Raw genomic sequence first — 16,522 nt, 5'->3', positions numbered from 1 at the left:
TCAAACCCAAGGCCTCACACATGCCAGGCACGTCTCTGCCGCTGAACCTCACACCATCCTGCTCCCACTGATTCTTCCTCCCTTCCTTCCTGCCACCCTGAGGCAACCACTTGCCACCATTTTCATTGCTCTGTGTTATGAAAACTGAAAGACTGCCTCAGAAGAAGCACCCATGATTACCAAAAACATCAACAAGGTCAACTCACCCCTTTTTATGATAGTTCCGTTTTGTGGAGACCAGATGGCAATAAACAAACTAAACCAACCGGTTGTGGTAGTGTACGCCTGTAACTCTAGCTACTCAGGAGACTGAGGCAAGAAGCTCGCAAATTCAAGGTAATTCTGGGCAATTTAGTAAGACCCTGTCTCAAACGAGGCTGCATAGCTCAGCATCCCATGTACTTAGGTCCCAGTACTGCCAAACAAACAGACAGATAGACAGACAGACAGACAAGCTAAGAAAAGTCAATGTGATGATTTATTTCCAGTAGTTGACATTTAGAAAGGTCTACATTAAAAGGTTTTGAGAAAAGTTAATTTGCATGCACATCATATCTAAAAACCCCTCTCAATAAAAATGTTTCTAGGTCAGGCATGGTAGCTCATGCCTATAATCTCAGCACTTGGAGGTGGAAGCAGGATTTGTGGGACTTCAAGCCAGCCTGGGCTACAGAGGCAGATCCGGTCTCAAACAAAGAAAAAAAAATCATTCTAAGCAAATATCTGTAGGAAGCATTTTGCAGGTGTTAATAGTGCTGATCTGAATGTCACAAATCCTAAATTGTGGGAATTTTTGCATTTAAGTTACCACAAAAAATAGACGTAAATGTAGTTTTGTTTGTTTGTTTTACGTGAGTTCTTACTCTGTAACCCAGTTGGCACTAAATTTGTGATTCTCCCAAGGAGCTGGGAACATAGGCCTGCACCTACCCACCCAGTTTGAATGCTTTTGCTTTGATTGGGGATCACACCCAGGTCTGTTCTACTACTGAGTACCACCCAGCCCTATTTATTTATTTGGCTGTTGTTTAGTTGGTATTGGGAATTAAGCCCAGGGTTTTTTCACTGAGCTACATATCTAGCGCTTTTTTATTTGTTATTTTGAGACGAGGTCTCACTAAATAGCTAGATTGCCCAGACTGGGCTTGAACTTTTGCTCCTCCTGCCTCAGATTCCCACAGTGCTGAGAGACCTGATTCAAAATAAAGTAAAAGTGGCTCGGGACGTAGCTCTGTGGCAGAGCACTTGTCTAGCATGAATGAGACCCTGGGTTTGATCCTCAATACTGCAAAAAAAATCTTTTTTTCCAAACAAACTTTTCTTAGACTAACTTATTCTCTTAAGTAAATTTTTGTTTTTGTTTTTGTTTTAGATTTTGTTTTTTTGAGACAGGGCCTGGCTATGTCATTCAGGCTGGCCTTGAACTCACTATGTAGCCCAGACTGGCCTCAAACTCAAAGCAATCCTCCTGCTTCATCCTCCTGAAATGCTGGGATTTCAGTGTATTCCACAATGCCGGGCAAATTTCTGGTTATATACGTAGCTCTTAAAATAGGACCTTAGAGACTGGAGTACAATATGCATACTTAGCAAGGAGGAAAATTACAAAATAAGTGACAATAAATAGGATGCAGCAAGGGAATGCATGGATAGAAGGAAGGGAAAGAAGACGCCTTCCCATCTCCACAGTCTATCTTCCTGTTTCCTACCATCGCTCTTTCATTAACAACAACTAATGCTTAAAAAATCTAAAGTTTGGTAACACGCACATAAACCCAGCACTTGGAAGGCTGAGGCCATGAGTTCGAGGCCAGCCTGGACTACACAGAGAGCCCTTACCTCAAACAAACAAACGAACATCTAAACTTTCAGATCCCATTATATTTTCACTAGAAATTGCTATGGAGCAATCATTTTTTTTTTATTTAAAGAAAAGGAAACGAAAAAAAATACATGGAGATTAAAAAAAAAGGGTAGAAATAATACTAAATTACAGACAAACAAAAGGTAAGAAATTGCCAGTTGATAAGTTACAAATTGTCATCTTCGAAATGGCTGTTCAGGTTATAGAATTAAAGTATTTAGAATGACATTCAAAAAAGTGGCCCTACCAACCATTCTGCTCTATGATCGAACAAAAGCTCCGTAATATGATTATCAGTCCCACCTATTTGTTTTACATCTCAAAGAGGGTAAGGTTAACCATATCAAAACAGAACAGAACATTTAAAATAAATAAAAAACAATTTAAAGAAATACAGATTTCAAAGCAAGTCCACTGGAGATCTACCTTATCTAACTGTCTCTAGCTTCTTACAAATAGTTGTCCCTAACTTCACCCACTTTCTATACTTATTGCATATTATAGAACTAATCAAATCATTACAGGATGATGAAGTCTTTTTAGGTCCTCAAGTTCCAAATTAGGGAAGACAATACCGACTACCATCGCATCTCTCATTCTCTTTGTGATAGCCGTCCCCATCTCTGCATATGCTGAAGTTGAGCTGAAGAAACCAGTCCAATGTCATTCTAATCAGCAAACAATAGATTGCTAGAATTTATATTATAATGCTACAAAATAAGCCTCGGGTTTTTCAGGTCTCTTCCTCAGAGTATTTGTTCCTATCCTCTCTGTATTATAGGGAAAACCAAGTCATAACAAGACAGCAAAACAATTTCCTGGAAAAACATGCAATGGATAAGACTTATAAAACTATAATATAAATGATCTTCCGTAGCTACTATGTTTTCTCTTGTTATTTTCAATAGATTTGTCCACAACACTGGCTTATTATAGTTAAACATACTATCACCTATTTTTATAAAAACTTATCTTTGACTGCATTGTAGTATTTGAGAGCTGTTACTGATTCATACCAGTATGGATATCCTTTACATCCTGTCATGCTCAGAGTAGTTTCCTCTACTTTTAGGGTTGATTCTAACACGCATACCGATTTCAAATAGGATCAGTCAAGGCCAACCAATAGTCTTATGATTCAGATACAATTAAGATCAGTCATAGTAAGACAATGTAAGTAATACAGGATTTCAGCCTAAGTCAATAGGAAAGTAAGGATAGTTACCATGGTATAACCTGCTATTTTTGGTTCTAGAGGTCTGTGTCCTCAAATCTGACATGAGTGGACAGACCAGAACAAATTTAATTCAATCTAAATATGGCACTAGGACTACTGTGTCTTTTAAATCGTTATACACCATTAGCAATGACCTCTGCTTTTTTTTTTTTAAATATAGTTTCAGAGCTGTCTCTACCAAAGACTAGCTTACCGTCTCTGCCTCATGTCTGCTACTCCACTTTTCTGCTATAATTTGTCCACCTTATTCCCTCATTCCATTGTCTGCCCCGTTCACTGAGGCCTCTCTGCCACTGTAGCTGGAATCCTGATATCTCTTCCTCTCTTTCTCTGTAATGTCCTTCAGCTCTCTCTGTAGGGTTGGATTGGTGGCCACGAACTCCCACAGTTCCTCCTTGTCTTGAAAGTATCTTATTTCTTCATTAATTTTTAGAGAGAGTTTTGACGGATATATGAACTTCAGTTGCATATTTTTTTCCTTCAGGACTTGGAATATTTCTCCCCACTCCCTTCTTGACTTAAGAGTTTGTGTTGATAAGTCTGCTGTTAATTTGATAGATTTCCCGTTATAGGTAACCTGCATCTTTTCTCTGGCTGCTTTTAATATTCTGTTTTTTTGGTGGATTTCTGGGATCTCGATTATTATATGTCTAGGCGTAGATCTGTTTTGGTTGTAGGTAGCTGGCGTTCTGTATGCTTCTTTTATCTGGATATCATTTCTTTTTGCTATACGTGGGAAATTTTGCTTTAATATATCTGTGAATATTTTTTGTATTTCATTTTTGGATGTTCCTGCTTCCTCACTCACATTCTTTATTCTTAGGTTATGTATCTTTTTTATCATCTTCCAGTTTTAGAATTGCTTCTTTCTGGTTCCTTGTTATTTTTAAGAGGCTTTTTCTTTCACGTTCATAAGCCCTAAATCTCTCTTCAAGTTTCAGAAGGTTGTCTTTAGTTTCTGTCAAGGCATTTTGCCAATATTCAATGGAGTTTTTAGTGTCCTGATATTCTCTTTGGATCTGTTTCATGTATTCCAAGTTATGCTTAAATTCTTCTTCAGATGCTTCTCTTTCTTTTCTGATTTCCTCAGTTCTTCCATCTGTGTTCTCTTGGGCAGGGCTTGTCATTTCTTTAATTAATCTCTTTATATCTTGCCTCACTTGGATCAGGAGTACATCTTTAAATTCCTCTATGAGATCATGCAAGTACTTTTTAATTTCGGCTGATGCTGTGTCAAGTAGAGGATGGTTACTGTGTTTGTTCTCTTCAGTGTTTAGTTCTCTTGGGTTTATTTTCTCCTGTTGAACAGCTGGAGATTTTTTTTTATTTTTATCTCTTGTCATGTTTCTGGTTTCTTTCAGACTGTCCTGAAGTTCTCTGGCCCTCTCCGAATTGCTTAGGGCCTTTCAGAAGCGTGCTGGCTTGAGTTTTTGCTGTCCTCCCCAATTTGCTGTTATCTGGGGTAGGCTGGGATGCAGGGGCGGTACAGTCTAGTCTCTAGCCTCTGTGTCAGTTAGTTCATAAATTAGGCTGTACTTTCTGGTTGTCACTGAGTTGTGACTATTTTGTATCCGTTTATTGGGCCCCAAGCAGAGGCTTGGTTTAGCCCCAGTAGCTCCTGCCAGTTCTCTTTGAATCAGAAGCAGCTGAGTAATGTCACTATGGCTCAGGATTCTGCCCAAGTCCCAGCCATTCTCTTCCAAACCTCTCTGTGACAGGAGCACCTGAATAGCAGATCTGCCCAAAACTAAGATGGCTCCCACTAAGTTCTCTGTGTGGAGCTGAAGCCAGCAAGTAATCAGGCTCTGCCAGGACTCAATATGTCTTCCACCAGCCCTCCCTACAAGGGGACCTGGTGATGTCACCAAACTGCGGTTTCTGCCGCCAGGCTAATATGTCTGCACCAGACTCTGTGTTATTGATTTCCCCGTGGTGGCGGGCCAGCTGTTCTCTGGCCAAACCCAGCAGCCGCGGGGTTCTCTGTACTCACCAGAGTCCGGTGCAAGTCCTCGTTCCGGGACCGCCGCACACCAAGCTGTCCACTTTTCCCGCACTCCCGGCACAGCGCTGACCGGTCAGATATCTGTGCACCGTTTAGATTTGAAACGCCAGAGCTTTGTACATCCGCTCTGATGCAGCGGTGCAGAACTGGCTGCTACTTGGAGTCCCGGTCCGGATCTCAGTTTCCCGCAGTCCCCAAAAGCAACTCAGCTTTTCGTGCTGGGTCCATGAGTCAGTTTGTTGATTTAAGGGCGCGGGATTTGCAGCCTCCCGTTTTCGGCGTTGAAGGTCTCAGCACGACTTTAAATCCTCCAGCTGTACTGTCTTGGTTAATAAGAATCGCTATCGATTTGTCTGGCCCTCTCCATGCTGTCTTTTTTTAGCTTCGAGTATGAAATCTCTGGAGAGACTCTTCGCTTGATCCCCTAGCCCGCCGCCATTTTCAGAAATCCCGGAGCAATCATTTTTGAGCCATCTTTCTCCTGAATCTTTTCCTTCAAGTCAGTTACTGCTACTGTTATCTCTATACATTTTCCTTTCACTTATTTAACAGTAAGCCTTTAATGCCCTCCATTTTCTAGATATGTGTCAGGCTCTGAGGATCCAAAGTTTAAGAACTCTCAAGATCCTCCCCAGTCACTTGGGAAGACCAGTTTGAAAACAAAAAATTACAATAAGCCATAAGTGATACAATAACAGTGGTATGAATAGAACGGTCAAAGAACACAAGGGAAGTCTGATTCTGCTCTAAATTGTCGTCGGGGTCTGATAGTGTCACCCTTCCTGGAAGCCCTGTGACGATTCCCCACTGACTGCTCACTCCTGTGCAGTCTGAAGCTCTGGCTAAAACCTCCCCTCCCGTCTCCTCTCATGGTCCCTTCTCCAATCTCTGTAAAACTCCGTGTCCTCAAGTCCACTCCAACCGCCGCCACCTCCAAGAAGACCCTGCTTACCTGGGGTTTCATTGCATTGTTAACAGCTCCCTTCTTTCCCATGGATGAGAACCCCAGTCACTTGGTGTCTGTTCTCACCTGCCCAGTGTCTTATTTTAATAAGTACTTTGCGTGTGTCAGAATCTCACAGATGCTGAGTGGAAACTGTCGGTATTTCTAGGAGAATCACTACAAATCGCAGTAGTTGCCCAAGCCCGTTAGCATTATTTTAACCAGTGAGTCAGGAGGTTCTCTGTACCAAAGTGGTCGCCACTCCCTAAACTCTGTAAATACTGCTCCGTAGAGTTTCTAGATGCAGAGGTTCTGCCTTCCTGTCCTGTGATACAGGAGCTACCCTTTCAGATCTGATTAAGAAGTATCTAAGGTGACATGATTCTCATGTAGAACACTAGACATGACATTGATTTCTAGATCTATTTTCGTCTTCCTTTTCATTACCAAACTTTATCAATTGTCTTCCAGAAAATCTGCTAGTTGAGTATTTTCCTTTCTCTTCATGACCAATAATTTACAAATGCTAAGATTTTAAAAGACTCCTACGTTACATGTCAAAGTATCTCAAACTCAACAGCTTGATGTTGAACTTATAAATAATAAAACTGTAATGCACCAAGAACTTAGCTACATCTCAGCCAGCACAAAAATTGAGATACAGCCTGTTGATTAACACTGTCAACAAAGGACTCGGGCTACAATATATACAGAACCCTAAACTCTCAGGAGACTTGAAAAGCACCTCTTTGGAAGGACACACAGATAACAAATAAGACATAAAAACATGTTCAATATTGTCAGTTGCTAGGGATATGAAAATGAAGGCCACTATGAGATTTCACACATATATCAGAAGGTTTAAAATATAAAATAGTGATACCACCAGAGTGTGGTAGGAGTGCGGAGATCACATCATTCACACACTGCTGCTAAGAATGACAAATAGTATGGCCACTGTGAACACCAGTTTGATCACTTTCTTATAAAACTAAGCGTGAAATTGCCATATGACCCAGACATTGTGCTCTAGGGTATTTTCCCTAAAGAAATGAAAAGTTATCTCTTGACCAAATGTGTACATTGATGTAACAAATTGTTTCATTGATTTTTGGTTTTCTGAGACACAGGCTTGCTATGTAGTTCAGGCTTGCTTTGAACTTGCAGTGACCCTCCTGCCTCAGCTTCCCAAATGCTGGGATCACAGATGTATGCCACTGCACCCTACTTAAAATTTACAGTGGGATGTTTTAGTATATTCACAGGATTATGCAGTCATAGTAGATTAGGTTTTTTCCACTACAAATTGAGATATAATTCTAATAAGATAAAATTCATCCTTTTAAACTATTCAGTAGTTTTTAGTGTATTTGAAAGTTGCACCAAGCCAAGTGTGGTCACACACACCTGTAATCCCAGTACTCAGGAGGCGGAGGCAGGAGAATTGTTGCAAATTCAAGACCAGCCTATGCTACAAAGTGAGCTTAAGGCCAGCCTGAACTGCCTGAGACCCTGACTCAAAAAGACAATAAATAAATAAATATTGTACCAGACATGGTGGCGCACATCTATAATTCCAGCACTCAGGAGGCTGAGGCAGGAGGATCACTGTGCATTTGAGACCAAGTAAGCTCAAGGCCAAGTAAGCTACCAAGTAAGCTCAAGGCCAAGCTGAACTACATATTGAGATCCTGTCTCAAAAAAAAAAAAGTTGCACAATCATCTCCACTATCTAATTCTAGAGCATTACACTCCACTTACCTAGTATGCACAAAATTCTGGGGTTCACAGTACAGGAAGAAGAGAAAGAAAGAGGAAGAGGAGAAAAAGGAAGACAAAGAAGAGGGAGGGGAAAGGAGGATGACGGACTGGGGGAGAAGAGGGGAAGAGGGAGAAAAAAGAGGGGAGAAAAGGAATAAATGGCATAGAAGACATCTCTCCATTATTTTTAACAACTACAAGTGTATCAACAATTATCTCAATAAAAATTTCAGTTAAAAATAATAGTAATTATTCTGATAGATGCATATTTTTCCAATTCATTTTATTCCAAAGAGAAAGAAATCAAACAAAACTTCAAAACACATCAACCAGAGGAAAACAATGGAACATACATTGTGCATTGTCATCCCTGAATCATTCACCCAGAGCACAAGACCTGACATAATTTTTAGCTGCCAGTTGTCCCTCCCCAGCTGGCTACAGCTATTGAGTTTCTGCTTTGCTTTATTGCTATTCTGTGGCAAGAGAAACATCTTGTCTGTATAATATAGCCACATTCTCTTACAAATAAAAGTTTCCACAAATATCAAACCAAAAATTACTGGTAAAATACATTAATTATATCTGAAACACAGAACACCGGACTTTGTTATCAATATTACCAGTGACTCTTCCTGTTAACTCACGTTGATTCATGCTCTAGCCCATCTAGTGCTGTGCAAGAGTTTTAGCTCAGTATCACTTTGCCTGAGCTAGAGAATGGAGTCGCAGCTATCCCTTCTATTTCTGGCTTCACCCAATATAGCTCTCATGCACCTGTTTCTCCATTATTGGGTGGATGCACATGGTGATTATTTTTTGTATGTTCCATAAAGAGGTAAAGTTAATTATAACAGAAAATTTAGAATACACAGAGGGAAGAGAAAAGTTACCTCATCAAGACAATTGTGTTCCTGCAGAATTAAATAACAGGTTATTCAAAGAGAGCAGATGACTCATGCCGACGCTCAGATATTCTGTTGAAATCAATTAAACTTACTCTTTAAAAATAGTTTTAACACCAGGAAACCGTATAGTAACTGTCACTAATTTTTACTAAATTTAGAAAATGCCGTAGGAGCTACAGAATACTTCTCAATATTCATGTCAAAATGAGATCTTTCATAGCCTTTTAAATATTTTCTCTGACAGATACATAGAAAAGCATTTGTAATTAGCAAATGATTTATGGACATATAGGGAATAGCTTTGAAAGAATAATTTCAAACTGGGTGTGATGGTATAAGACATAATTCTAGCACGCAGGAGTTGAGGTCAGACTGCCACAGTGAGTTCAAGGCCAGCCTAAACTCTGCAGTGAGACCTTGTTCCAAAAAACAAAAACTAAAAATAATTTGAGAGCTGATACAATGGTGAACACCGGTAGTCCCAGCTACTTTGAGGGCTAATGCAACAAGATCACTTGAGCCTGGGAGTTCAAAGCCTGCTTGGATGATATAATGAGACCCTGGCTCAAAAAGTAAAGAAATGTTTTGAAATTCTTGCAAATAACTTACATATTTTCTTTAAATAAGGTACCTGAACTCTTTGACAATTTGATTTATTAAACAACTATGCATTGATGTTAAAATTTAACCTAACCCAAATCCAAATTATCAAAATTCTCAAACTTGTTTTATTTTATTTTATTTTATTTTATTTTTTGGTAACAGGGATCGAACTCGTGACCTCATGATTGCCAGGCAGGCACTTAGGCCACTGAGCTAAATCCCTGGCCTTATTTTATTTTATTGTCTCTTTGAGACAGGTTTCTTATGTGGTTCAGACTGGCCCTGAGCTCATTTTGTAGCCCAGACTGGCCTGGATCTGGAAGTGATCCTCCTGCCTCAGCCTCCCACATGCTGGGATTATAAGTGTGTGCCACCGTGCCAGGCTACAAACTTCTTAAGTATTAATAATACATTGTATCATAGAGGAGAATGATGTTATCCATGAGCAACTTCAGGGATCTTTTTTCAGGGGTTGACGTCATAGTTTTCAGAAAGAAAAGACAAATGTAGACCCGGTGTGAGGGTGTACATCTGTAACCCAGCACTGAGGGAAGTTGAGGTAGGGATCACAGGTTCGAGTCTTGCCTGAGCAGTGTTTTGTTTTTTTTTTCTGAGAAATTTGCCAAGACCATGTCTCAAGGAAAAAAAAAAAGCACACAAATATAAGAACTCTCTCAAAGATATCACAAAACTTTCTGTGTCTATGTAAACTACATTTAAATTTAAACTCTATTCATCTCTCCATGCTAAACAAATGAAAGCACCAGCACAAGACACACACACACACACACACACACACACACACACACATGCACCCTATGATCAGAAAACACAATGAATGGTAAAAATTTTTAAATGTAAAAGACAATAGGCCCTGCAAACTTCTCCCCCTTACTTCAAACATGTTATCAATAATTCTTGCCACTTTCCAAAGCAGTTCAGGGAGTTCTCTTTTGTCTTTTTGTTTTTTTAGTACTAGCAATCGAACTCAGGACCTCATGCTTGCTAGGCAGGTGCTGCACCACTAAGCTAAACCCCTGGCCCCAAGCCCCCCTTTGTGAGCATCTTTAGTTGTGCTGTTGTGACTGCCTTGAGGTGGTGAATCAGTTTAAAATGTCTACCTTCGAAGAGCTGGAAGTCACACAGTGCCAGATCTGGTGACTAGTAGAGAGAGACAGATGGTAATGTTTTGTTTTTTGTTTGTTTTTGCTTTTGTGTTCAGACAGGGTCTCCTCAAACTCTCTATGTCCCCCAGGCTGGCTTGGAACTTGAGGTGAATCTCCTGCCTCAGCCTCTTGAGTGGTGGTGTTACAGGTGTGTGCCACCGTGCCCCACGATAATGTTTTTATGAGCCCACCTCACTGTTGGACGGCAGTCAGCCGTCCAATCACAAAAGAGAACTTGCAGAGCTCCTTCAGCGGGTGACAGGAGTGGTGGCACAAGTGAGGTCAGAGCCAGGGAAAGTATTTTGATGGGGATTAATAGCAATGTGTCTTTTCCTGCAATACATTTTTAAAAATTTAAACATGTACTATGTATTTTGATCACAGCTTGTAGTGGTCTAGGTATCTACTTAAATGAATATTTGTATCTACTTAAATGACACTTGTAAGCAGGCTATTGACACAAGAACAGGAAAGAGCTTTAATAACATCTTGGGCAGAAAACAGCCCGGTGTTACAAACTGAATGAAACCATCCGTTGAAGTCCTAACCTCCAGTACCCTGAATGAGACGGTATTTAAGGATAGCGTTCTTTAAGTTAAAGAGAGAGCATTAGGCTTGCCCCTGATCCAACAGGACTGATCTCCTGATAAGAGGAGGAAACCTGGACCCAGCTATGAAGGGAAGATGACATGGGGTCTTAGGAAAAAACCACCATCTGCACCCCAACTTTGCTGACACTGCTGGCCTCACGATTGTGAGAACATAAACTTGTTGAGGCCACCAAGGTTGTGATATTTGTGATGGCACCCTAGAAAATAAATACAGCCTCCAGACATAGCCACAGATTCAAAGGGCTCGCCATTGACCCCCAAATGTAACCATGTTGTGCTCTTTATTTGATAAAGTAACCCTAAAATTGTAGCCATGAACAACTATATCATTATGCCCTTAACAATGACAGTGACCTGTGGGCTTCCTACCAGTTTCCTATAAGACCGATCCTTGCAACAAATCCTGATAATACTTAGGCTCACCTGAAGAATTTCTATAAGCATTATCTGCTCTTCATCCCAGGGAGTACAAGTACAAAGTACAAAGGCATTTCCTACAAAATGTACTTTCTGTCCTTTTTATCTATTGCTGCCACTCAGATGCGTTATCAAATATTGAATAAGACTAGTGAATATTTGCCAGTTGGTGGTATACTGAAAATAGCAACTCATTCTTTTCAGTAGAAATGGTTGAGGTGGATGGACGGCAGAATGCTTGCCTAGCATGCACATCTAGGTGAGATCCTTAGCTGAGGAAAAAGCCAGCTTAATACATGTAACTGGTTACTTTTATGACCTAGGTTTTGAGCAGGTAATCCATAAGTACTGTTTAACCTCCAACGTTTGGCAGCTGATGCTAAAGCACTTAACCCTGGCCACCCACAGTGAACGTCCCCTGGCAAAAGGCAGATATATGTTTAAATGATAAAAACTCAATATTGGGGGGGGGCATAACTGGGGTAAGATGACACCTGATCAGCCTTTTATCAGAATGTTTCTGCCCCTGCTTTTACAGAGAGAGTATACTTTCTTTGTGTTTTGTTTTCATAACTCATTTACCTCCGCTAAAAGATTCTTGTTTTTCATCAGCAAACCAGCAAAGCTAGGATGGACTGGGTCAGCTGCCTTTGTGAAGTTCATGCTTGGGTTCCCAGTGGCAACAACTTGAAGAGGTGGATTAAAGAAGCCTACAAAGAGAAACTGCCATGAGTTAACAAAGTGTGCACCTTGTGGATCAAAGCCCTCTATGTTCCAACCCACTTGAACTCTCATTAATGGCTTGAAGTAGGACACAGCTTTAAACAGAACCTCAACAAATACAATAGGCCCTGGAAAACGGTGAGTAGCATGCTTACCTGCAAAGCTACTGAATGTTTTTCTAAAATCCATTCCTTACCAGACAATAGTGTATAATACAAGTCATAAGAAAATGTAGCACAGCAAACTGTGTAGACACCATTTTTGAGAACACAGAAATCAAGAATATATATGAAATTTCTGGTAAAATTTTCATGTGTATCTAACAAAAACTTCACAGAAATTTAAACTATTAACTTCACGAATAAGTCGTTGATCAAAGGTTTAATAGTTGTTTTATTTTGAGACAGGATCTCACTCAGATACTAAGTTATCCAGGCTGGACTAGAAATTTAGGCTACTGACTCTACCTTTCAGAGTACTGAAACTTCGTATATTTTATTTTTGGTTGCAAATAAGTTCCTACATACACAATTATGGTTTTTAAAACCTAATTTCAGTAGTCAATATGTGTGTTTTTGCCACACCTAAATTAAGGGTACAAGTTAGAGTGTATCTATCTGTATTATTGGCTCTCTCCCTGCTGTTAAAAAAGGTTTCCAGAATTCTGAATTGTAATTAGTGGAACTTCCAATGAAGATAGCATTTGTATGACTCAAATGAAACCGTGGAAATTGTGGTAATTGGAATAACTAAAAAGTATTTAAAACCATATTACATGGTCCATTTAATGTACTAAAAGAATGAAACATTTTTTCTAAAATTATCAGAACTAATTTTGTGTCTACCAAGATACTATAAACAAAGATTTGTAAGAGAATACTAAATATCTAATCTCATATGTTTAAAAGAAAATAGAACTTTAAAGATATGAATAAGTCACATATTAATACAAAAAATAAGTAGAGAGTTATAGTGTAGAGGTGCAGTGCTTCACTGGCATGAGTGGCTCTGGGGTCAGAGCCCAGCCCCACGATATAAATAGAAAAATAAAGTGAAAAACCCATACCAAGTTAGAAAAATAACCAAAATAAAACTTTTAAAAATAACAGGTATAATTTCAATTTGAAAATTATATAGACACGTTGACAACCAAGTTAGACCCATCTGAAGAATAAAAGGATATAAAGATGAATCTGAAAACAATTATCAAGACAGCATGTAGGGAGCCAGGCATGATGATGCAAGCCTATAGTCTCAGCACTCAGGAGGCTGAGGCAAGGAGCTGGGGATTTAGCTCAGTGGCATAAACGCCTGCCTTGCAAGCAGGCAGTCGTGAGTTCGATCCCTGGTACCGATAAAAAGGAAAAAGACAAAAAAAAAAAAAAGCAAGGAGGCTGAGGCAGGAGGGTCCCAATGAAATCAAGGCCAGCCTGGGTGACATAGTGAGCTCAGAATCACCCTAGACTACATAGCGAGACCTGTCTCAAAGCAAAACCCTTTCCTATTCTCCAATAAATTTTCCGACTCTTAACCTCTGTTATTCCTTACAATTCATGCTTCAACTTTGGGGGATATGAACTTGGTGTGTTTGACATCTAGCATTTTTCCTATATCATTGTGGAGACGCCGTGAGATACTTGTAAGAGGGCAGTAGGAGGAAATTGAGCCCTGGGCGGGAAGTCACTCTGAAGATGGGGTAGATTCGCAATGGTGTAGTCACAAACAAGGGAATGCTGGCAGCCACAACAGGATATCATCAAAGACAAGAAAAGATTGTGTCCTAGAACTTCTGGAAATTGGGGATCAACAGAACAGATTAGAAGATGCAGAAACAACTCCAGACACACTCAGCCACCTTATCTTTGACAAATGAGCCAAACACCTTTGCTGGAAAAATTGGTTTTCTACATTCTGAAGATTAAGATTATACCCATATATTTTACCATGCACTAATCTAAAATTGAGATGGATCAAAGATCTAGATATTAAAACAGAAGCACTAAATCTGCTGGAAGAATCGGTATAACTCTTGAAGACACTGGTGTAGGCAAAGACTTTATGAACAAAACCCAATTAACAAATCAACTATCACAAAGAATCAACAAGTAGTATCTCATTTTATGAAAAAGCCTTTGCATGGCAAGAGAAACTACCAACTGAGTGAAGAGACAACTCACAATGTGGGGAAAAATTTTTTGCCAGCTTCTCTTCAGACAAAGGACTAATATCTAGAGTATATAAAGAACTCAGAATAATCAGACTCCTCAAATTTAAAGACCCAATTCAGAAATGGGCATCTGAAATGAATATATACTTCTCAGATAAACTGGTAGAAACAACAAATAAATATATGAAAAAACCTTCCAACATCACAAGCCATTCAAGTAGCTGCAAATTAAGAACAGTGATAAGTTCTATTTCACTCCAGAAAGAAAAGCTATTATCAAGAAATCAACCAATAATACATGTTGCCAGGGCTTCCATGTTGGTAGGAAGGTATCTTGTTGCAACCATTTGTGGAAAACGTGTGGAGATTCCTCAAAAACCTAAAGTTAGAGATTCCATTTGACCCAGCTATTCCCTTTATTGATATCTTCCCAAAAGACTTAAAAGCATCATACCACAGTGATATATGCACACCCATGTTATATTAGCTCACTTTGTAATATGAATCTTGAAAACAGTCCAAATGCCCATCAATCAATGAATGGGTAAAAATTGGCTTTTAAAAAATACAACAGGCTACACAGCTGGCAGGGGCCTGAATTCAGCCCCAGGCCCTGAGAGTACACTGGTTGATCCCAGCACACAGGGAAGCCTTGAAACGTTGTTCCCAGCCCTGTGTCTGAAATCATCAGAAGCCACATGGGAGGTCCCCACAGGCCTAACTGGTCCACGCCCAGGAAAGGCCAAGCAGCAGGCAGGGGCCTGAATTCAGTTCTGGATGCTGAACGTGTGTGAGATGAATCTCAGCACATACGGAAGACTTGGAATGTCACTTCCAGGTCTTAAGACCACACCCGGCATCTCATCACAGAAGGACACACAGTAGTGCCCAAGGGCCTAACAGGCTTATGCTCAGGGAACTCCAAGGGGCTATCAGTTGCCAGCAGTCTGCCTCAGAAGCCAAAAGTGGGCCGGGTGATTTCCAGTGCATGGGGTAAGCTTTGAAACATCGCCCAGAACCTGGAAATATAGGAAAATGACAAATGAATAGAGCAAACTTCCAGCCCAACCCAAGCAAGCCTAGGAGACATGGACACAGAAGAAAATACAAGCCCTACATCTGAAATTCCTGAAATGATAACAATTGAAGCAAAGAAACAACTCCAGGAAGCTATAAAAGAACTCAAATCAGAAATAGTCTCCCAGGTAAAAGAAGAAATGATAAATATAATAAAAGAAATGCTGAACACATTTAAAGAAGACACAGTTAAAAAATTAGAGGAACAATGCAAGGAGAATGAAACTCTGAATGAACAATATAAGAAACAAACAATGCATGAAGCAGATTCAGAGATATCCAGGAAATCAAAAATTCCATTAAAAATTGGCAAAACTGCCTCAACAAAAAGTTGCAGATAGTGAACAGGAAAGGAAAGATATTTTAAAAACAACAAGGAATCAGGAAATGACAATTCAACAGCTGCAAGATGATGCAAAGAAAAACAACATAAGATTGATAGGGGTAAATGAAAAAGAATGGGACAACACAAATGATATCAAGAGGCTATTAACAGGAGTACTAGCTGAAAATTTCCCAAACATGAGAAAGGAAACTGACAGATCAGTGAAGAATATAGAACTCCAAATAACCATAACCAAAAGAAAACTACACCCAGACATATAATAATCAACATCCCAGAAATTCAACGTAAGAACAAAACACTAAAAGCTGCTAGAGAGAAGAGACAGATCTCCTATAAAGGAAAGCCTATCAGAATCACAGAAAACTTCTCAACACAAACAATGAAGTCAAGAAGAGCACGGAGTGAATTATTTCAGATCCTAAAGGAAAACAGCTTCCAACTCAGACTGATGTGCCTTGAAAAACTGTCCTTCAAAATGGATGGAGAAATAAGTTACTTCCATGACAAAGAACAGCTGAATAACTTCATGACCATCAAGCCATCCTTGCAAAGAATATTGAAAGACATTTTAGACAGATACCGGAAAAAACCACTAAGCAAGGCAAATGATTAAACAGAGTGGAAAGCTAAAGAATCAACAGCAGAAAGATAACATGTCAAAAATAAACCAATATATATCAGTTATAACTATTAATGT

At 39.6% G+C, this 16,522-nt stretch overlaps 1 protein-coding gene across 3 annotated transcripts in view; it reads right to left on the bottom strand.

The window, feature by feature from the left end:
- Positions 1–16,522, bottom strand: part of LOC100716739 (coiled-coil domain-containing protein 170-like) — a 59,183-nt gene that overhangs the window by 34,795 nt on the left and 7,866 nt on the right. Inside the window, exon 2 of one of the 3 annotated variants that reach the window (XM_063240889.1) lies at positions 12,095–12,222. In XM_063240889.1, the coding sequence (XP_063096959.1) occupies positions 12,095–12,175 (81 nt within the window). In that variant the 5' untranslated portion in view covers positions 12,176–12,222. Of the gene's footprint in view, positions 1–8,430; positions 8,532–12,094; positions 12,223–16,522 lie in introns of those variants that run through there. The other 2 variants (XM_063240891.1, XM_063240890.1) reach the window with 2 other exon arrangements.

This window comes from Cavia porcellus, unplaced genomic scaffold (assembly GCF_034190915.1).
Source record: "Cavia porcellus strain 051 isolate PalLab524CR breed Dunkin Hartley unplaced genomic scaffold, mCavPor4.1 scaffold_31, whole genome shotgun sequence".
NCBI lineage: Eukaryota > Metazoa > Chordata > Mammalia > Rodentia > Caviidae > Cavia > Cavia porcellus.
The sequence above is the reverse complement of the archived record's forward strand: the minus strand, read 5'-3'. Positions and strand labels throughout refer to the sequence as shown.